Source organism: Aedes aegypti, chromosome 2, assembly GCF_002204515.2.
Source record: "Aedes aegypti strain LVP_AGWG chromosome 2, AaegL5.0 Primary Assembly, whole genome shotgun sequence".
NCBI lineage: Eukaryota > Metazoa > Arthropoda > Insecta > Diptera > Culicidae > Aedes > Aedes aegypti.
This window is the reverse complement of record NC_035108.1, coordinates 99,617,623-99,639,933: the sequence shown is the minus strand read 5'-3', so window position 1 is coordinate 99,639,933 and position 22,311 is coordinate 99,617,623. Positions and strand designations below refer to the sequence as shown.

Genomic DNA, 22,311 nt, shown 5'->3' with positions numbered 1-22,311 from the left:
AAGAATTAATGCTGTTTTTCAAATCGAAAATATGCAGAATAATCATTCAGATAGCAAATAAGCGTTAAAAATCCTATTTGATAATTTGTTTTTGCTGAGGGGCTGGCTCTGTTCCAGTAGGGACGTAATGTCAGGAAAAAGAAGAACAAGCAGAAGAATAAGTGTAACTGTAGCATTAAAATTCAACATGATGAGTGCTATCAAGGTGAAAACTCATTCTACTACTTAAAACCAAGATGGCGTCAAAATCCAAGATGGCCGCCAGATTATTTCACTCAAAATAATACTCTTATTCTTCACTTGACTCGAATAAAACACCAAAGATTGAAAACTTGTTTCTTTGTTGTTCAAAAAATAAAGTTTGCATTGATTGTACTCGCCATATACGTCAAAATCGTAGAACATGATTTAGAAAATCGTTCATATCATAGGGTAAATACCATTGCTCACCTAGTTTCTGTAGCCTATCTTACGCAATTTTTCCTCGGCTTTCTGATGGTGATCTCAGAATTCAAAACGAGCGGTGCACTAATGGTGAAATATAGATTTTTCTAACAAAATTCAAAATGGCGTCCAAATTCAAAATGGCCGCCAATTTTTTTTTTTAACTTTAAATTAAAGCTATATCCTTTCTATATTCGATGCCATTAAGTTTCCTATGTGTTCCAATCGAAATATGAGACATATCACGTGAAGAAATACCCTATATTTTTCAAAAAATGGGCTTTTTCGCAAACTGTTTAGCTGGCTGACATACGAGGGGTCCACCAATTTGAGAAAACAGAAAGGACCACCCTTAAGTTTTATCAAAAACTAGCGATCTGTGACATAAAATTGGAATTCTAACGATGGGTGCCGATGGCGGCCTGGTTTCAGCGAGAATTGCTCATGAGTATGATTCTTAATTAAGCTATCGTTAACTGAAAAATGAGCATTGTTCGAAACTCTACCAAGGAAATTACGGAAACGACCGTTATCGTAACGGACATTAACGTTTATCTGCCTGGCACGAGCCTCGACTACTCGCCTAGGTGAAGGGCAAGCCCAAATATTTGACTTATGATTGCCCCCGCAATTGGCGCATATGAACTTATCGGTATCTTCCTTCACTGGACAGACGTCCTTAGCGTGAGAAGAACCTCCGAAAATCGTGCATTTAGCATCCATGCGACAATTTTTTGTTCCATGACCCCTTTTTGGCACCGACGGAACTGAGTGGGGCTCTGGTAATTTCCTCCAGGTTTCTGGAAATGTTCCCATGTCACACGGACATCGAACATAAGTCTAGCTTTTTCTAAAGCTTTAATATTATTAAGATCGTTTTTGTTAAAGTGAACTAAATAATATTCTTTCCGAACAATGGCAGATTGGGTTCTCTTTCTCATAATGATTACTTGGACTGGGGAAAATCCAAGTAAATCATTTATTCCATTTTTGAACTCTTCAGGTCACTTGAGAGACCTTTCAAGACGACTTTGAACAAACGTTCAGTTTTGTCGTCATAAGTAAAAAATTTATGCTTCTTCTCTTCAAGATGTTTGAGACGAAGTTCGCGATCTTTAAGAGTTTCCGTCAAAACGCGACAGTCTCCTTTCATTGCGATTTGGAAGGAGACCTTGATTCCCCTAATGGAGTTCAAGATCTCCTGCCTAAATCCCACAAATGCGGAACAACTGACCACGACAGGCAGCACTCTTTGTTTCCTCAATTGAATCAAAAAGCCTGGGCTAGAGACTGCTTCGATTTGGTGTTCGGAAAATTTGTCTAGAGCATCGAATTGATTGCTTTCGATACAATTATCAACATTATTCATTTGACTGTAACGGTGATTCGTGTTAGGTGTGTAAATCACCCATGACTCATCAAAATACTATTCGAAACAAGTTCCGTCATTAACGATCAACGCTCCGTCATCGTGATCATCGTCATCATCGAAACTTCAAAAGCAGTTTTTCTGTTCAAAACTAAAAATTATTCGATGAAAATGTGTTCACTGTGTTTCGGTTGGGGAGCTGAATACAGTGAACAAATTTCCCTGTACATTTTCTTGGTCCTGAACGAAAAAACTGCTTTTGAAAATTCCGAAATCAATGACGGATCCTGCCCCCTTAACCGAGCATAAAGAATGCGAGCAATGTCTCGAGATACTTTTGGCCAGCTAAACTGTTTGAATACCCCTTAGTTCGTCAGATAGTCGAATAATTAAGAGAAGCTCGACTGCATCGCACTCTCCGTTGGCAGCCACCGAAGGCGTCGGCGAACTTGCTTCTCAACACTCAATATTGATTTTTATCAGTGCTTTGCTCAATCGTCGAGCTTATTATGAAATCATCTCGAGCTCGAAATCAACCGCCAATAATTATCGGCGATTATGTTTCATCTTTGACCGCGCGGCTGCTCATTTACCGACCAATGCACTCCCACGATGTTCCTGCCCATTTTTTTTTCGGCTGACCTTTAACGTTTTTTTTTTTTTTCGTTTATTTCATTGCAGTGATAATAGCCTTGATGGTCAGGGTGGATGGTTTAAAAGCGACCTCGCTGATTTTCGGTCGCGGACCTGCCACCTCCAGCACCTCCTCAACTACCAGCACCACGACGGCGGCCACATCAACCACTACCACCACCACCGAGGAGGCATCAGCAGAAGAGGAAGAGGTTAGTGAACTGAAATGATCGTGTTTTGATTTTTTTTTTTTTTTTGGTTTGGCATCGCATCGAAAGGTTGAATTTTATTCGTTAAAAGGGTCTCAAGTCACAGTGGAGACCCTTCTCTCAGATTTACAGTGCCGTCTTGTTTGCCAAGATCTCCCTTTGTTAAGGTACCCCGGGGCATGTGAAAATCCGGGGTGGGACCTTCCATCATAGCTCATTCAGGAAGAATTTTTCGAGGGGGTATTTTTCCAATAACTTGAACACTTGAAAACTTGGATTCTGGTTCAAATTTAACGTAGATTCAGAATATGCGAAGAACAAGATATTCCTAAACTAAATTAGATTACCAAAACTGATAGCTTCCCGGTTACCTAAAATCTAGAATACCCAAATAGACAGTTACCAGCTACAAAATGTTAGAACACCTCAATCAGCTGGTCGTTGACCGACTGAACAACCGATCAACCAATAACTGTGTCAGTAGTGCCAGGTCCAGTGGCTACCGATTGCCAAAGCTATTATTTCCCTAATTGGCCATCGCACTGACTGGACGACGACGGCTCGGCGTTGGGAAATGTGGCCCATATTTTCCCTTTCGATTTTAACACACTTCTTTACGGCATGGGTACACTGAGGCAACAATACCTGATACTTTCAGAAAAAAATAATTTTGATGTGGCGTCACAGTGTTGAAACTTCTAAGTTTGACTTATGATTCGGTGAAGAATATTGCTACTGATTTTCATAAGTCATTCAATACATTCCTATAACCAACGCCATGAACAATCACGTAACTTGAATAGGTGATAATAGTGAATCAGTACGAATAATTTCAGTTAAGTTCAAAAATTGGCTAGTTCAGCTAACATGTAAGCAGAATTTGTTGAACTTTAACTTATGTTTGATAACGGAGCAATTGTTTTGGTAATTGCTATGTCAAATCATGATTCTAAAATAATTCATAGGTCTTATTATGATGATTCATGGAAATCCCAAGTATTTTTGGCTCAGTGTAGCCTAGCTTGCGCCCGCGCACCCGATTGTGTGTCATTGCAGTTGATTGGCCCATTCTCAATCCTCGTTCGGAATGGCTTGGCAGCTTACCAACTACCTACATGTCTAGCTGGGCTTTTTTCTGTTGTTTGCAGCCACATGGATAGCTATAGCTCATTCCAGTAACAATAATTCATGCACCGAGTGCTTTTTTTTCTGTCTGTGTCCCCCCCTCCGTGTCTTGTCAGCATCGTGAGGCCGGTTGCAACAAATCGACGTTTCCAGTACACATAGTTCAACCTGCGGTAGATTCCTTCTATCGACTCCGTCAGCTGAGATTGTTGTTAAGCTTAAGTATGACGGTGGTGGCGGACGTCTCCAAGGCGGTACATAGGTACAGGTCGACCGGTGAATGCAGTTTGTTGAAAGTTATGTAAAACGTGCGAGACTTTCAAACGACTGACACCTGCAATTACACGAGGCCAACACTCTTCCACCATAGGGCATATGGGCGATGATTGATTGTCGCCATGAGGTTATTGAGGTTCTTGAAAAAAATCTCACCTGTGCCTCATTAACCTATTTATTAGCGATGTGAGTCGCTCAAGTGTATTGAAATTGCTATGGTTCCATCTTTTCCCGCTCTAGTCGGAGGAAAGTTTTCGTCAAACGATATAACTTTCGCTGACTGTTGTTCATGTTATCCATTGCCTAACACTGAGGCAAAAATAATTAACAATTCTAGAAGAAATGATTGTTGTCGAAACTTGTAATTCGTTCAACCAGTTTCAGGCCCGGATTTTGGCGGGGGGTATGCCAAGGGGGCAAATGCCCCGAGCCCCCTGATCAAGGGGCCCCGAGAACTGAAGAAAAATGTGATGTACTCAATTTAATGAAGTATTTTACATAATTGATTTTAAATTTAAAATACAAAGCCGATACGATTCTTAACAGAGATTATGACACAGGATTATGTTATTTTAAGTAAGTAGTAAATTCCAGGCGATTTTTATTCTGAATTTTTCAATACAAATCTCTATTTACTTTTGAAAATTACCAAGGTTATATCAAAAACTTCAAAACATTTAACTTCTTGGGGTAATATACCGTGGTGCATCAATACCCGGACGCTTAAGGTGCCACAAATGCTCTTACTTCAATATGAGCGTGTTGTTTTAGAAAATCCTCGATGTAATATTGCTTGATAGATTGTTTCAAACCAGATCTTCAAGAGAGTGATGAAATTTTTGATAAAAATCATGATTTTAACACAAAAATCAATCAAATATTGAAACATGTCTTGTCTACAAATCCGGACACCTTAGACAAATGATATCTTTAATTCCGGACACACATCTTTGTTCCGGACAAAGGTGTTGTAGCATGCAATATCCGTTAATTTCAATGAAAATAATATTAACACGCAATTAAATAACAATTTTTTATAAACTTGATGTCCACGATTGCCCTAGAATGGCAAAAAGAATAACACGTTTGTAATAATACTGGTTTGATTACCTGAGATGAATCACACGTAGCTTGAACTGCATTCGATGCGGCTCGATCAGCTATTATTGATGATAAATACAATTTATCCAATAATCAATTGCATTCTGAATACTCACTACACTATCCATAGTTGTTTTTCAAATTTTCACTTATTTTTTTCTATCGGGAATCTCACTAACAGTAGTAAAACGGGGGTCCATTACGCGATGTTCGGATCTGAAAACACTGGCTCATAATCCCGGACAGTCTTTTTGCACACCGATAAATATATATTTCCAATTTATTTAATGATAATGGAGTCACCGAGCTTCCAAAATATCTTCTTTTGAACAGTTTTGGATAAAAATTCTACAGATATATACTTTACTAACTTTTATTTAAAACAAACGTTGTTCGCGCGTTCATCAATCGTTCAACTCGAGTTGAAGTTAAATCGCGACGAAATGACGTCCAACATGAACATATTACCGTGGTGCATCAATATCCGGACGCTGAAGAGGCACGAAATGTTCTAGCTCAATTTGCACGACCTTATTTTCTCACATGATTAATGTGTGATATTTATACAATTAGCTTAGGATTACATTTCCACAAGAACGAAGAAAATTTCATGGAAAATGGCAAAAATAGCATGTAAATCGTTAAAATAATGAAACAATGCTTGTCCTTAAATCCGGACACGTGTATCCATATGCCGGACACTCATGAATCAAAATCCGGACAATGTTAAATACATTGACTATATCTATACAAAATTCATTGAAATCAACAAGTAAATGATTTTTCCGGTAACATAAAACATACATTTACTGTACAATATAATATAATTAACAACATTATGTTTAATTAGAACATTTTTTACCTGCATTCATTTTTGTGGTTCGATGCTAAACATGAGCTGCAGCGCCACAGAAACAATCGCGTTTTTAAGCAGTTTTTCAGCTCAAAACAATTGTGTTATCATTGATTACACTTTTTTCCCACCTTTACTTTTAATTTTTTTCATATGTTCTTCAAAAATAGTACTTTTCACTGCAAATATATTGCGATATCGTTTTGTGTCCGGCTAGAGAAACACTGGCTCACAAACCCGGACAGCGTCTTTTTGCTTTTGATTTAGTTAATTTTCACACCAAATCACTGTGTTTTCACAACAAATTTTATAATTTATCATCACATTCACTTTTCTGAACCAAACAAGCAGTAAAAATAATATCTATTCACACATTCGCGAGTGAATCAATTCTGGTAAGTCAATTGGAAATTTTATAGTATGAACTTGAACGACGAAGGAAAAAGGAAAAACTGACGTTGCGAATTTGTTTTCATTTTTAATATTTTTATGGCAAAGCTTACTAGATGGAAAATTATTGTGAAATGATAAAATAAGTCTAAATCTTAATATACGAGGAAATATTACAAGATTATTGTTAAATTTCATCGATAAATCAATAAATATTATTTGAGTGTCCGGATATTGGTCCCGTCCGGATTTAGATTCATCACGGTATTTGTTTTTATTTTAATTAATTTTTTAGCAGTGGTTACTAGATTAGAAATGAATGTAAAATGATCAGCATTTTTAATTAAAAGCGGGATGTTTAAAAAACAAGACATATAATCTCCTAATTTTAACTGTAATTAATTAATATAATAAAAGTGTCCGGAAATTGGTACCGTCCGGATTTCGATTCACCACGGTACAGCCATTCCATGAAAAACCGATCTAGTGGGTCTCCGAATTCCGTGCACATTTGCTATTTTGTTCCTTATCCGAAATAGGGATACACGTATTATTGGATTTTTTGATTAGGGTGACAATTTCCGAAATAGGGTGACCAGAAAAATCGCGATTTTGCAAAATTTTTATTTTGAAAGAAATTATAACTTTTGAACCGTTTGACCGATTTTCAATCTTTTTAGACGAAATGAAGGCTAAAGATTTTGATTTTTTGGAAAAAATATAAAATTTCACAAAAATTGTGTTTTTTACATGAAAAAAACTCAATAGTTTCCATTTTTTTCGTGTTTTGAAGGCCTCGGGACCAAAGGGGCTATCGCTGTTCTAATTTTTTCTTGAAAGTTCAGAAAATTTTACGTATACTGTCAAATTTTCAGCGATGTATGTTTTTTAGTTTTTGAGATATATTTTTTTGAAAATAAAAAATCAGTCATTTTCTATCGGCACACACTGTAGGTCTCAGCGCATTAGATTTGTAATGTTTAAAAAAAATTAAAACTTTTGAACAGCTTAACCGATTTCCAATCTTTGTGTATGGAATGAAAGCTTAAAATTTCAACTATTCAGACAAAATTGAAAAATCTGATAAAAATATGTTTAAACGTGAAAAAATATAAAAATTTCTAGTTTTTTTTAGAAATTTTTATATATTTTAATGTTAATTTTTTTTTTTCAAAGTTTTCTATTTTTTTCTATTTTTTTCTGAAAAGTTGAGACCTTAAGCTTTCATTCCATAAAAAAAGATTGGAAATCGGTTGAGCTGTTCAAAAGTTATGATTTTTTTATACATTACAAATCTAATGCGCTGAGATCTACAGTGTGTGCCGATGAAAAATGACTGTTTTTTTATTTTCAATAAAATATATCTCAAAAACTAAAAAACATACATCGCTGAAAATTTGACAGTTTACGTAAAATTTTCTCAACTTTTGAGAAAAAATGAGAGCAGCAATAACCCCTTTGGTCCCGAGGCCTTCAAAACACGAAAAAAACGGAAACTATTGAGTTTTTTCATGTAAAAAACACAATTTTTGTGAAATTTTATATTTTTCCCGAAAAGTCAAAATCTTTAGCCTTCTTTTCGTCCACAAAGATTTAAAATCGGTCAAACGGTTCAAAAGTTATAATTTTTTTTAAAATAAAAATTTTGCAAAATCGCGATTTTTCTGGTCATCCTATTTCGGAAATGGTCACCCTAATCAAAAAATCCAAAAATACGTGTATCCTTATTTCGGATAAGGAACAAAATAGCAAATTTGCACGGAATTCGGAGACCCACTAGATCGGGTTTTCATGGAATGGCTGTATAGAGGAAACTATTACAGCATTCTGGAGCAATACTGTGAAAATTGCAGTGTTCTATGTCCCGAAATGATCTTGAAATTATGAAGATACAATAGTTTCTCGATGTTATTACTGCTCAATTTTATCGCACTTCATATTGTCATGCTCGATTTCATTTCGATTATATTACACCGTGTTAAATAAATGATTTTCATATATTTTACATTAAATTATGATCCTTAAACAACTTATACTTTTTTATCTGATCAATTTCAAGTGTGCATTTCATTAATTTCTTTTAATTTTTGCTATATTTCAGGCAGATTATAATGAAAATTGTATGGCAAGAAACACTTGTAATATCACGCTTAAGTACACCACACCAATTTTTTTTTTTTGGTCGATGATATAATCGGGAAGTTACTGTACTCGAAAATTCATACTTGATGTTACTATCATGCCATGTTTTCTTGATTTTACTATTAGGGCACTGAACACTAATATAATGCAAAGGGAAGGTTCATATAGCTAATTCGAAAAGTTGTTAGTTGGCCAAAAGTGAAGCTCATGTACTTTTTTGAAAGCAATTGCTTCTTGACCACTAAGACTAGTGGATGGGGATGAATCAAATGAGTGTAAATGACAAAAACCACGTTTTGAGGAAATTGAATTTGAAGTTTCTCCAGTAATTTTTTATTTCATACAAATTGTTATTATTACTTATTTATTTAGTTAACATCTACACAGATAACACTGAATCAACAATTTCACGCCACAATACTCGGTTCGTGGCCGCATCTCTCCATTCTAGGTTCTGCCCCACGCTCGCCAAATCGATACGCTCTTGATCCGCCCACCTAGCTCGCTGCGCTCCACGCCTTCTTGTACCAACCGGATCCGAAGCGAACACCATTTTTGCAGAGTTGCTGTCCGGCATTCTTGCAACATTCCCTGCCCATCGTATCCTTCCAGCTTTGGCCACCTTCTGGATACAGGGTTCGCCGTAAAGTTGGGCGAGCTCGTGGTTCATCGTGCATCTGGTACGGGGGTGAATCTTTCTTGACCGCAGTTTCTTCTGCAGCCCATAGTAGGCACGACTTCCGCTGATGATGCGCCTTCGTATTTCCCGACTAACATTGTTGTCAGCCGTCATCAAGGATCCGAGGTAGACGAACTCGTCCACCACCTCGAAGGTATCCCCGTCTATCGTAACACTGTTTCCTAGGCGGGGACGGGCCCAGTCGCGCTCAGTTCCGCCAACCAGCATGTACTTTGTTTTCGACGCATTCACCATTAGCCCGACTCTTGTTGCTTCGCGTTTCAGGCGGCTGAACAAATCTGCCACCGTTTCAAATTTTCTTCCAATAATATCCATGTCGTCCGCGAAGCAAACAAATTGTCCGGATCTCGTGAAAATAGTGCCTCGCCTGTTAAATCCGGCTCTCCGCATGACACCTTCAAGCGCAATATTGAACAACAGGCACGAAAGTCTATCGCCCTGTCGTAGTCCCCGCCGAGACTCGAACGAACTGGAGTGTTCGCCCGAGATCTTCACGCAGTTTTGCACACAGTCCATCGTTGCTCTGATCAATCTTGTGAGCTTCCCGGGAAAGCTGTTCTCATCCATGCTTTTCCATAGCTCTATGCGGTCGATACTATCGTATGTCGCCTTGAAATCGATGAACAAATGGTGCGTGGGGACCTGGTACTCACGGCATTTCTGGAGGATTTGCCGCACGGAAAAGATCTGGTCCGTTGTCGAGCGTCCGTCGATGCAACCTGCTTGATAACTTCCCACGAACTCGTTTTCTATAGGTGATAGATGATGGAAGAGAATCTGGGATAGCACTTTGTAGGCGGCGTTTAGGATGGTGATTGCACGATAGTTTTCACACTCCAGTTTGTCGCCCTTTTTGTAGATAGGGCATATAACGCCTTGCTTCCACTCCTCCGGTAGCTGTTCCGTTTGCCAGATTCTGACTATCAGCCGATGCAGACAAGCGGCCAAACTGTCCGGGCCCATCTTGATGAGTTCGGCTTCGATACCATCCTTGCCAGCGGCCTTGTTGTTCTTGAGCTGTTGAATGGCATCCTTAACTTCCCCCATCGTGGGAGCTGGTTGGTTTCCGCTGTCCGCTGTGCTGACGTAGCCATCGCCTTCGTTGTCCTGACCTTCTGTGCCTGTGTTCTCTGCGCCATTCAGGTGTTCATCGTAGTGCTGCTTCCACCTTTCGATCATCTCGCGTCCGTCCGTCAAGATGCTCCCATCCTTATCCCGGAACATCTCAGCTCGCGACCTTTGCGGGATGTGTTGAGCTTCTGATAGAACTTCCGCGTTTCTTGAGAACGGTACAGCAACTCCATCTCTTGGCATTCCACCTCTTCCAGGCGGCGCTTTTTGTCCCGAAATAGGCGGGTTTGCTGTTTCCGCTTCAGTCTGTAGCGTTCCACGTTTTGCCGCGTACACAGTTCGAACGAAACGTGTAAATTTCTGAGACTTATAATGCACATAATTGGAGCGTGGTCTATCATGGATATTTACATGATATGTCTTGTAAACTTCTATTTTATGTTATGTAATCCAGCAGGATCCTGTGTGATTACGTGACATATAACACATATTTACATGATTCCAGACTTAAGTTTACATGACGTCACGTTTACATCGCATAAATGAAGTTTACATGACTTGTAATCTTCATTATTTTTAACTGTGTACCATGCTGCAGCATTGCAGCCCGCGCTGCATTCTTCTCCTCTAAAACCTCCTGGCACTCATCGTCGAACTAATCGTTTCTTGAGCTCCGTTCCACATAACCGACAATGCTTTCGGCAGCGTCGTTAATGGCTGCTTTGACTGTCCTCCAGCAGTCCTCAAGAGGGGCCCTATAGAGCTCGCCCTCATCCGGCAACGCTGCCTCAAGATGCTGCGCGTACGCATTGGCGACATCAGGTTGTTTCAGCCGCTCGAGATTGTACCGGGGAGGGCGTCGGTAACGTACATCATTGATGACGGATAGTTTTGCTCGCAGTTTCACCATCACCAGGTAGTGGTTGGAGTCAATTTTAGCGCCACGATAGGTTCTGACGTTGGTTATGTCGGAGAAGTGCCGTCCATCTATCAAAACGTGATCGATTTGCGATTCTGTCTGCTGAGGTGATCTCCAGGTGTACTGATACGGGAGGCTGTGCTGGAAATAGGTGCTACGAATGGCCATGTTCTTGGAGGCGGCAAAATCTATCAGTCGTAGGCCGTTCTCGTTCGTCAGCCGGTTGGCGCTGAATTTTCCAATCGTCGGTCTGAACTCCTCCTCCTGGCCAACCTGAGCGTTCAAATATCCTATGATGATCTTGACGTCGTGGCTTGGGCAGCGGTCGTACTTGCGTTCGAGCTGCGCATAAAATGCGTCCTTGTCATCATCAGTGCTTCCGGATTGTGGACGTTGATTATGCTGAAGTTTAAGAATCGGCCTTTGATTCTTAACTTGCACATTCGTTCATTGATCGGCCACCACCCGATCACGCGCCTTTTCATATCACCCATCACTATGAAAGCTGTTCCCAGCTCGCGTGTGTTGCCGCAGCTCTGGTAGATGGTATGATTACCTCTAAACGTTCGCACCAATGCTCCTGTCCAGCACACCTCCTGCAGCGCTACAATGTCGAAACCGCGAGTCTTCAGTACATCGGAGAGTATGCGAGTACTTCCAATAAAGTTGAGAGATTTGCAGTTCCACATACCGAGTTTCCAATCGCTAGTCCATTTTCGTCGCTGTGGTCTTTGCCGATTGTTCCGGTCCGTATTCTCTCGTTGACGTTCCTGTGCTGATGTGTTTTTACGGTTGGCTTGCAGGGCCTGACACCAACCCCCTAGATTTCCGGAGGACCATTCCCCCTAAATGTTCGGAGGGCCATAGTGCGCAGTTTAGCTTAGAGTCCTTCTCTGGCACTCAGACGATGATCAGCCGCCCCTGACATGGGGAACAGACGCTGTTGTGAGCCGCTCCTAACATGGAGTACAGACGCTCCAGGTTTGCAAAGGCAAAAGCAAAAGCAAACCCCCCTTTCCTGTCAGCATACGACCAAAGTTCCCACCGGGAGTTGGTTACCCGATCTTCTCCAAGGTTGCTCGTACCCCGGCCAGTACCACGAGGAGGTTGGGATAGGAGTTGCTGGGCAAGAGGCTAAGGACCGCACAAAGGGGTCTATTTTATTCCTGCAGATGCGCGAGGTACCAATGGTTCGCCATGCCCAGCCATTTACCGCGCCAATGTATGTTAGAGCAATTAACCGATGAGCTTGTCGGTCGGAAGCCAGTACTAATTGGAGGAGACTTCAATGCATGGGCCGTGGAATGGGGTAGCAGGGTAACTAATGCCAGGGGTTACAGCCTGTTGGAGGCCCTGACAAAGCTAGATCGCCAGCTGTGCAATGAAGGAACCGTTAGCACATTTAGAAAAAATGGACGTGCATTGATCATCGATCTTCGACAAGGACATTTTCGTCGAAGCACTTCGTGTAGACAGCGGATCTCGATGCGGTGGAGCTGACAAGGGCGATGGTCAGGGTGTGTGGCATAACAATGCAAAGAAAACTGAGACCGTCAAACAACCGGCGTCTCGTATACTGGTGGAACGAGGCACTCTGCACTCTTTGCGCCGCTTGTCTTAAAGCGAAGAGACGATATCAGAGAGCGAGGCACGAGGAAGTCCGAGAAGAGCGAAGAATTGTGTTCCAGCAAGCCAGAACGGCTTTCAAACGAGAGATTAAGCTGAGCAAGTCCAACTGCTACAAAGAGCTGTGCCGAACAGCTGATGCTAATGCTTGGGGGGATGCCTACCGAGTAATAATGGCGAAAATCAAGGGCCCGTCGACGCCGGCCGAAACATGTGCGGACAAACTGAGAGTCATCATCGAGGGTCTATTCCCAAAGCATGATCCTACAATGTGGCCGGCCACACCATATGGCAATGAAGAGGTAGGAAATGCCGAAGCTCGTCAGATCTCCAACGAGGAGCTTAAAGCAGCTGTGCTGAAGTTGAACAAAGCCCCGGGTCCGGACGGAATCCCCAACGTGGCACTCAAAGCAGCGGTCCTTGCGTATCCAGCTATGGTATGGAAGGTTATGCAGAAATGCCTGAACGAAGGTTAATTTCCAAAAATATGGAAAATTCAGAAATTGGTACTGTTGCTGAAGCCAGGAAAACCGCCCGGAGATCAAGGATCATATAGGCCTATATGTTTACTTGATACACCAAGGGATACACTCGGTAAACTCTTGGAACGGGTTATCCTCAGCAGGGTGATGAAATGCACAGAGATCGAGAATGGGCTATTAGAAAGGCAGTTTGAATTCCGGTAAGGAAGGTCGACGGTAGACGCAATTCGGACAGTGCTCGAGAGGGCCGAGAAAGCATTGAAAGAGGAGATCGTTACTGCGCTGTGGTCACGATAGATGCGAAGAACGCGTTCAAAAGCGCCAGCTGGGAGGCCATTGCCACAGCGCTGCACAGAATGCAGGTTCCCGACTACTTGTGCCAAATTTTGAAGAGCGCTACTTCCAAAACCGTGTACTGAGGTATGAAACAGACGCCTGCCCAAGGAGTTAAGAATAACGGCTGGAGTCCCACAAGGTTCCATACTGGGATCAACGCTGTGGAATGCGATGTACGACGGGGTGTTATCGCTGGAGCTACCCAAGGGGGTCAAGATTGTCGGTTTCGCCGATGACGTTGTCCTAACGGTAATAGGTGAGACGCAGGAGGAAGTAAAAATGCTGGCAACGGAGGCAATTGGTCTAGTCGAAGATTGGATGGAGGGAGTCAAGCTGAAGATAGCCCACCATAAAACGGAGGTGCTACTAGTTAGCAACTGCAAAGCAGTCATGCACGGTGGGATCACTGTCGGAGGGCATGCCATAGCATTACAGCGAAAGCTGAAACACCTGGACGTAATGCTAGACGATCGGCTGAACTTCAACAGTCATGTCGATTATGCATGCTAGAAGGCGTCGAAGGCGAACAATGCGCTCACAAGACTTATGCCCAACATATGTGGTCCTAGAAGCAGTAAGAGGAGTCTTCTGGCTGTCGTATCAACATCGCTACTAAGATACAGTGCGCCAGCCTGGGGTGTGGCGCTACAGACCAAGCGGAATCGGGATAACTTAAACAGCACGTTCCGACTCATCACCATGCGAGTGGTGAGCGCGTACTGGACTATATCATCGGAGGCGGCATGCGTAATCGCTGGTATGATCCCGATCTGCATCATCCTGTTCGAAGACATCGAATGCAATCAGCGAAGAGAAACTAGGCAGGTGAGGAAGTTGGCAAGAATTCGTTCGCAAGCTAAGTGGCAGCAAGAATGAGATGCCTCCGAGAAAGGCAGTGGACCCACAGGCTCATCCCGAATCTATCGGCCTGGGTGAACAGGTCACGGATGCTTCAAGTAGTATCTGCATCGATTCGGCCATGGGTCTTCACCATTCCGTCCTGAGTGTATGAAGATTGAAGAAACGCCAGAACATGTTGTCTTCGACTGCCCGGGTTCAACATAGAACGAAACACGGTGGCGACTGCTTTTGATGAGTACTTCAGCGTAAAAGATGTGGTCTACGGAATGATAAGCGTTCCCGATCTTTGGAATATGATGATCAACATGGTGGTGCAAATGGCCTACAGCGCAACTGGCAAGAAGAGCAGCGAAACGAGACGCAGAGAGCACTGGAATTGTCGGACTAATTCCGCCACTCTATAAGTCAGTCTGTTGATGAGAAGAGACCGTCAGGCGCGATCGGAGTAGGCTAGATCCTCCGTCGGGGACTAGACCGAGTAGAACGAGCGTAACTTAGTATCGGTAATAAGTCGTTGAGGCGCCTGTGAACCGGAAGTCACCCTCCAACCGGAATTGCAGAACCGACCCTGACAACAGGGGACTGACACGGCTGTCATCCTGCATACATTTCGGCTCATCCTCATATCGTTTAGGTACTTCGCAATTAAATATATCGCATTGAATCGTCGTTTTTGATGATGCTTTTCATTAGTTCATCATTTTGTTTAATGTTTTACGCATCAGCGAAGTATCATTGATGTCTATGAAACATATGTTTTGTCACTCCCAAAATAATCAAAACAAAAACACTGGACGCCATGTTGAATTGATGTTGGGTTGGTAAATATTGGCTCATGCCAACCCCCTGCCTGACACTTGACCGATCACCATCGAGTCGGAGTACACAGAAAAAAATATTTAAATTTCAATGTAGTGTAAAATGGAGTCTACCGTAAAAATAAATCAAATTCGTGTGTTTTAAAAAAGACACTGACACGTTAATGCTTCCAGTGGACGGTTATGTTCTTTGAAGGAAGCACCACACTAGACAACGGACTAGCATGCAACGCCCAGTGGCACAGTCGGAAAACATTCCTCACGAAAAGTTTACCGGCCTGAGGCGGGAATCGAACCCACACTCCCTAGCACGATGCGGCTAAATGCCTGGTGACACTAACCGCACGGCTACGAAGCCCACATTGTTACAGCAGCATGTAAATTTAAACGAAAATATATTAAATTTTAAACTAAAAATGCTTTAATATTACATGATCGTGTAAATCTAAAGTGAATTCGATTGAAAAATAATGGATTGGTCGTTGAAATTTATGTTTATTTTGATGCTCCATATATGTACATGAAAATAAACTTAAATTTACAACATATTTTTAGCTGTGTCGACTAGATCCTCCACCGGGGACTAGCTGAGTAGATCGCGAAACAGCACCGGCAAATGGTCGTCGGGTCGCCTGTGAACCGGAAGCTTGCCTCCACCGGAATCGCAGGACCGACCTCGGCATCTGCCCGGATAGCATCGGTTCGGAAGATCTTCCGCCGCCGGAGAAATCTTCGTAGGAGTAGGATAGATCCACCGTCGGGGGCTATTCTGAGTAGTGCGGGCTTATCACCGGCTTGAGTCGTCGGAGCGCCAGTGAACCGAAAGCCATCCTCCAACCGGAATCTTTGGGCCGACTTCGACACTCTACCAGCCAACAGCGGAGTATAAACAACGCGTAACGTCACCGGTTTCGGGGGATATTCCTCCGTCGAAGTACTCTACATCGGAGTAGGCTAGCTTCACCGTCGGGAACTAAGCCGAGTAGTATCGATCACGACGAACCGCCGCACACTGGGGCAGAATCAAAAATACGCGGGAACAACCTGTAATTCTTCGGAATGAAGAGATAGACATTTGGTGTCTTCAGCGGAAATGGTCCTTTCAATGAGACCGATGTTTTGAGATAAAGTCATATATTTTTGTATTATTCGCATAAATGGCTCATATGCCATTTCGGTCAAATGCCATTCTAGGTGTATGGTTTCTTCGGCAAAGTTGTTCATTGTTTTATGCTGAAAATTATTGCTGAAGACGTCAAATTTCCAAGGCCTACTATTTTAAAAACATAGACAATTTTTGAGAAAATGGTGCTAAAAAGCGTAATGTTTGAGTTTTGCTTGTATTTTTCAAATTAAAATGCCAATTTGTACCAGACCTGCTTTATGCTAACAAATGACATAGTCATAGGCGATATATGACATTTTAATTGAAAAAATACAAGCAAAACTCAAACATTACGATTTTTAGCAACATTTTATCAAAAATTTACTATACCGTCGTTGGGGGTGACAATGGGTCAAAAAGGGATATGTGCGATTTATTTTTTGAATAACTATCGCAATTTAACTCCAATAAACCTCAAATTTGGTGTGTATATACTTTGATGATACAATAACAACTGTTCAAAAAATTAAAGACAAATATTTATTCACAGCGGCACCACAAGTGAATGAAAAATGACCCAATCTCACCCCATAAAGGGGGTGACATTGGGTCACTGTAATTGAAATAACTTGTTTTTGAGAATATGATTTCAAAACCATTCACAACTGAAAAATATAGACAAAAAACGATGCAAACAAGACAAAAAGATATCTAACATGTTTCACAAGTATGATAAACCCACTTAAAGGAAAGATTATACTGAAAATTGAAGAGCTATGAGAAAAAAGATGTAAACCCAACATTTATCGTCAAGTTTACATACATTTTCTTGGTTTTTCCCTCAAATTGTCTTCAAAGTCTCATCCCCATTGCTATAAAGCCCATTCAGTTTCCCCAAAGGTGTACTGAAACAGTGAATATTTTAAACCTTCGCAAATAGTTAAATTTCGGTGCGACATTCCACGATCAATAAATTTCAAGCAGAAGTTGACGTCATAATCCCAGTATTTCAGCGATCCAACTCATTTGTACTTCCGTGAGATGTTTCTATAATATGAAAACACTGAGAAAAAATCAAATTTAGAAAAAAAAAAACACCATTTTGATAAAAATTTACGATGTTGCTGCGCACGAAACACAGTTGCTGGTTTGAGAAGTTGTCAAAATGCGTTGTATTGTTATTCAATGCACGGAATACTCAAGTAGACCTGTTTTTTGTTTCAGAGATGCTGTATTTAGAAAGAATAAACACATCTTAATGAAAAAAGAGAACACCCGGCACCGTAAAATGTCAAAAAAGTAGACTTGGAATTTCATTTACTATCGTTCTTGCTTGACCTAATCTCACCCCCATTTTCAATGTTATAGACATCGTACCGAAAAAAATGATTTATTTGTGGGAAGATCAAACAGATTCCGGAAAATACCTGTGATGTGTAATGAAAAGACTTTCAACATTCTACTAATACAACGATAGAGGCTAGAGTACATACGTGATACTTTGTACAGGAGAAATTTTATGTTGTAAATTTTATCTAGTTTCAACATGCAAGTTTATTGATGTAGTACACAAAAACTACTATTTCCTAAAATGTATATTGTTATGAATTATGTGTAATAATATGTTCCCTAACATATGAATTATTCATTTTAGTAATATCAGCGTTATTAGCTGAAATATTTCACAAAACATATTTTTCCGTTTTGACCCAATCTCACCCCCTAGACCCATTGTCACCCCCATCGACGGTATTTTAACAATAGTAGGCCTTGGAAATTTGACGTCTTCAGCAATAATTTTCAGCATTAAACAATGAACAACTTTGCCGAAGACACCATACACCTAAAATGCCATTTGACCGAAATGTCATATGAGCCATTTATGCGAATAATACAAAAATATATGACTTTATCTCAAAACATCGGTCTCATTGAATGGACCATTTTCGCTGAAGACACCAAACGTCTATGTCCTCATTCCGAAGAATTACAGGTTGTTTCCGCGTTTTTTCGATTCTGCCCCATTGTGTGCCGGCTTTGGGTCGTCGGGACGCTTGCGAACCGGAAGTCATCCCTCAACCGGAATCGCAAGACCGACCTCGGCATTCAACCGGTCCGCCCGTAGAGCATGACGAGCAGAAAAATGGATTCAAACGCACCAACCAAACACAGCAGCATCCATCGAAAAATTCTCACATGGCCCAGGCGTGTGGTCGGCCCCAAAATGTGAGTGATGTTGAAGAGACAAATTGCAGCCAGATCGAATAGAGCAAGAGGTGACGAAAAGGCGTAGAGGCATCAACAAGCCCTCTGCCTCCTGAAGTAATACCATGAGGTAGTTCCAGGAGGACATCGGACTTGTAGCCCAAGCCAAAGAAAAGTGGCGTGGTACAGAGTTGTTTTCCCCTTTTTTTCTCTGTTACCGCACTCGAAACGTGCATTCGCAGTAGACCGTTGAGTAATAGACCGTAAAGTGAGAACCACACAGCCTAAACCCCATGTAATCCCCAGATAGCCGGGTTAGGTGAAAGTTTCTAGCTTTGCTAGAAGTGCAAAAATTCTATACAAAAAAGATACAAAGATAAGATAGAACGTCATTTTCTACAAGGAATGATCTTACACTCAACAAAAATGGCAAGGGCTCTTTACAATGTAGTGAATACTTGGTTTATCTAATCATTTCTCCAATACCAAGCAGCAAATACCATCGGACGGGGCTACTTTTGATTCCAGGGGCTACTTTGGACACTCACCTTTTGTATTTATTAGCAGCGTAAATATTAGCTGAGCAATTTTGTGTCTTCAGCACTTTTATTAACCAATGTATGCTCTACCACTAGGCACGATTTGTTTTTGGAACAACATCAACAATAACAAGATAAACAAGAAAACATTTCAAAAAATCCCGAATGAATATTCACAAGGTATAAAACATTGGCTATGTAACCATCGTTTGAATTTTACCCATGTCGTGGAAACTTATTGGAAGCATCACAAAACTATCAAATCGTCATGTTTCATGAAAATATTGTAATTTGGTTTGCTGAAAATTGTTGTTTTATTAAAATAATTGATCAAAGGTCTTATTTTTACGACTTTTATTTTATTATAATGTTTTAGTTTGTATGTTTTACAACGTAAAAATAATAAAATAAATGTTTGTTAAAGTGAATAAACATAAAACGCACATATATCAAGACGTACAAGTTCACAACATTATCTCAAAAAAAATTTCGATCATATTTAATATGAATTTGCAGTACAAAACAATTGCATCTTTCAAATGCTTAAAATAAACTACTTTTAAGCCAGCTCTAAACTGCTAATAAGCTAAAAGCATATTACAAAAGCAAACTTACTTCTTTACGATCTTGCAAAACTTTAATTCATTGATTGCGTTTTTAATGAAATTTAATTACTTGTGTTAAATTAGTTACTGGTATTATGTGATCCTTCTACATATCGTTCATATAACAGTAAGAATAGAAATAGAAAACAGTTTTTGTACATAACTCATCAATCATCGCAGTACCTAGTAGTTAGATCGTTCGTTTATGTCATATTAAAAATCAAGCATTCGAGACTGATAGTTACATTTAAGAGGAAGTTGAAAGTTTAAGTTTCAAACTGCAAACTGAAAATAGTGAATGACATGTTTTGTTGACATTTGTTATATGTTTGTAACTGTTTCTAGCTTTGCAATTTTCTAAATTATGTTTATCAATGAAAAACGTTCAATAACATCACAATGGACGATTATCTATAGAATCAGTTTGACAGTTATAAGGAAAAATCATTTCATTAGCAAATTGTGAAAATGTCCAAAGTAGCCCCTTTTTTGTCTTGAAGGACACACTTTTTTCGCTATTCAAGCATTTTTGTTATTTCTTGATGGATTTGCCTCATATTTTGCACATTTGTTACGTACATATACAACTTAAATATAGGCAAGAATTATCAATATCTATCAATAATTCTAAGAGTTACAAATCCTCAAAGTTAAAGAATGTGGAAATAATGTCAAAAGAAGCCCCGTTTGACGGTAATTCAAGTGACAATTGACAGTTCCAAACTTACAAAACACAAAATTTCGGTCAAGATTTTCTCAAAGCTATATATGTGGACTCTATTGGCGGCACAACCGGTCTCAAGACCATAACAACCATAACCCAACAACCTCACGATCCCCAACGTGACGAAAAGCGTGTCATATCGTTATCTTCCATTATGGAAACACGACCGCCATCGACCCTGCCTAATCGATTACCAAGAGAAACCATCATCGTAAAGCGTTCCGCGATTATGGACACAAAATCGTGTCATGTCATCGGCAATGACAACGTCATCGCCCCAGCCCAACGCTTCATGGCCAGCAATATCCTCCGGCGATGGGAGATGCACTTCAACAGCAAGCCTTAGGGAAGACACCCCGCTGACCAAAACCACGATCAGGGTGCAGCACGCGTGCGCTTGACCGTTACTTATCGATTTTCACCACACCCCCCTTATAAGGGAGCAGGGTGACATGGATAAGGTTTAACAGATTCGACAAACGACGACGACGCCTCGCGGGTGCCCTGTTAGACCGCGTGTTCATTCATTTATCAAATGCCTTGAGGCCTGCTGACAGTAGCGGTGTAGTATCTCAAGGCAGTCGCATGGCTGTAGCCAGATGAGGGCAGAGGAGCGTCGTTATCCATCCTGGCCGGCAAAATGGAAATAATATCAATTGGTTTGCTTCAAAAGTTAAGAGGTAATTTTCTTAGGAATTCTCCTATGAATTCTCCCAGTTGAATGAATGACTAATACCAATGCCTTTAAGGATTTTCATGAATTTGTATATCCATATCGGTCACAAGGAATTCAACTATTTTAAAAATAATTTAGGAATATCCAACCAATTTAGTAAGAAACTAGTAAATAAAGGGATGGAGTTCGTTCGCTCCCTTGATGGAAATCCTGACTACGTCCATGGGCTGTCGCGATTAAGAAGTGAACGGATAACCCTTCACTATAGGCCATATTTATCGTTTGGACTACGTGTGAATGTGAATGCGTTTGTTTCAGCTGGTGCATGAAGAAACGTGATTCGTCCCCTAAGAGACCGGATTTATTTGTGCTAATGGTTGTAAAGTACGGTGGCCTTTAAGGCCTGTTACTCGCAATGGCCAGGTGATTCCCCGTAGAGACTCCACTCAGTCATCAGCTGTCGTCGACAGCTCCGTCTTAAACTCCGAAGCGAGAGGGACGTGTTTGTCTATTCGATAGTTTTGTTGGTTTTTGATCGATGATCGTTATGAAATAGACATTTTTATAGGTCAAGGTCTAACCATAGTCGTTGGTAAGTGTTGTAATGATGCACATTTTCTGCTCCAATCTCTTGTGAATCATCTTCATAAACCTTGCCATTCGATATGCACCGCAAGATAACCATTTGAAAGTATCACAGACACCTTCCATTTGCATTAATTTGTATAAGTTACGAGGTTGGTTTCATGTGACCGCACGCAGCAGACCACCGGACTCTCAATAATGGGTTCTATTGTCTTCGAATGTGCGTGCGACTTTGACTACGGAGAGTCACCTTACGAAACCAGAGACAATCACAACGGCAACAAGAAAATGTGTTTATTCATCATGGCTTGACCGTGACCCTCTGGGAGTCCGCGTGCATACTTCACTTTTCCGCGCTCGTTCATTTGGAGACCCGCAGCGGCAGCGTGGCACTTCCTTGGCTCAATGATTCATTGATTTTCAGGTACCGTGGAACGGAGTATCTTTGATAATGCAGGTAACTTTGATAGGGACTCACAACATACTAAAAAAAATCAAGTGCAAAACGAATACAAAA

The 22,311-nt window shown here is 40.9% G+C and overlaps 1 protein-coding gene across 1 annotated transcript in view; it reads left to right on the top strand.

Annotated features, from left to right (window-relative positions):
* LOC5570740 (zinc finger CCCH domain-containing protein 18) overlaps positions 1 to 22,311 on the top strand; it is a 356,472-nt gene that overhangs the window by 274,739 nt on the left and 59,422 nt on the right. The window contains exon 5 of the mRNA XM_021839495.1: positions 2,495 to 2,658. Coding sequence (XP_021695187.1) covers positions 2,495 to 2,658 — 164 coding nt within the window. The remainder of the gene's footprint in view (positions 1 to 2,494; positions 2,659 to 22,311) is intronic.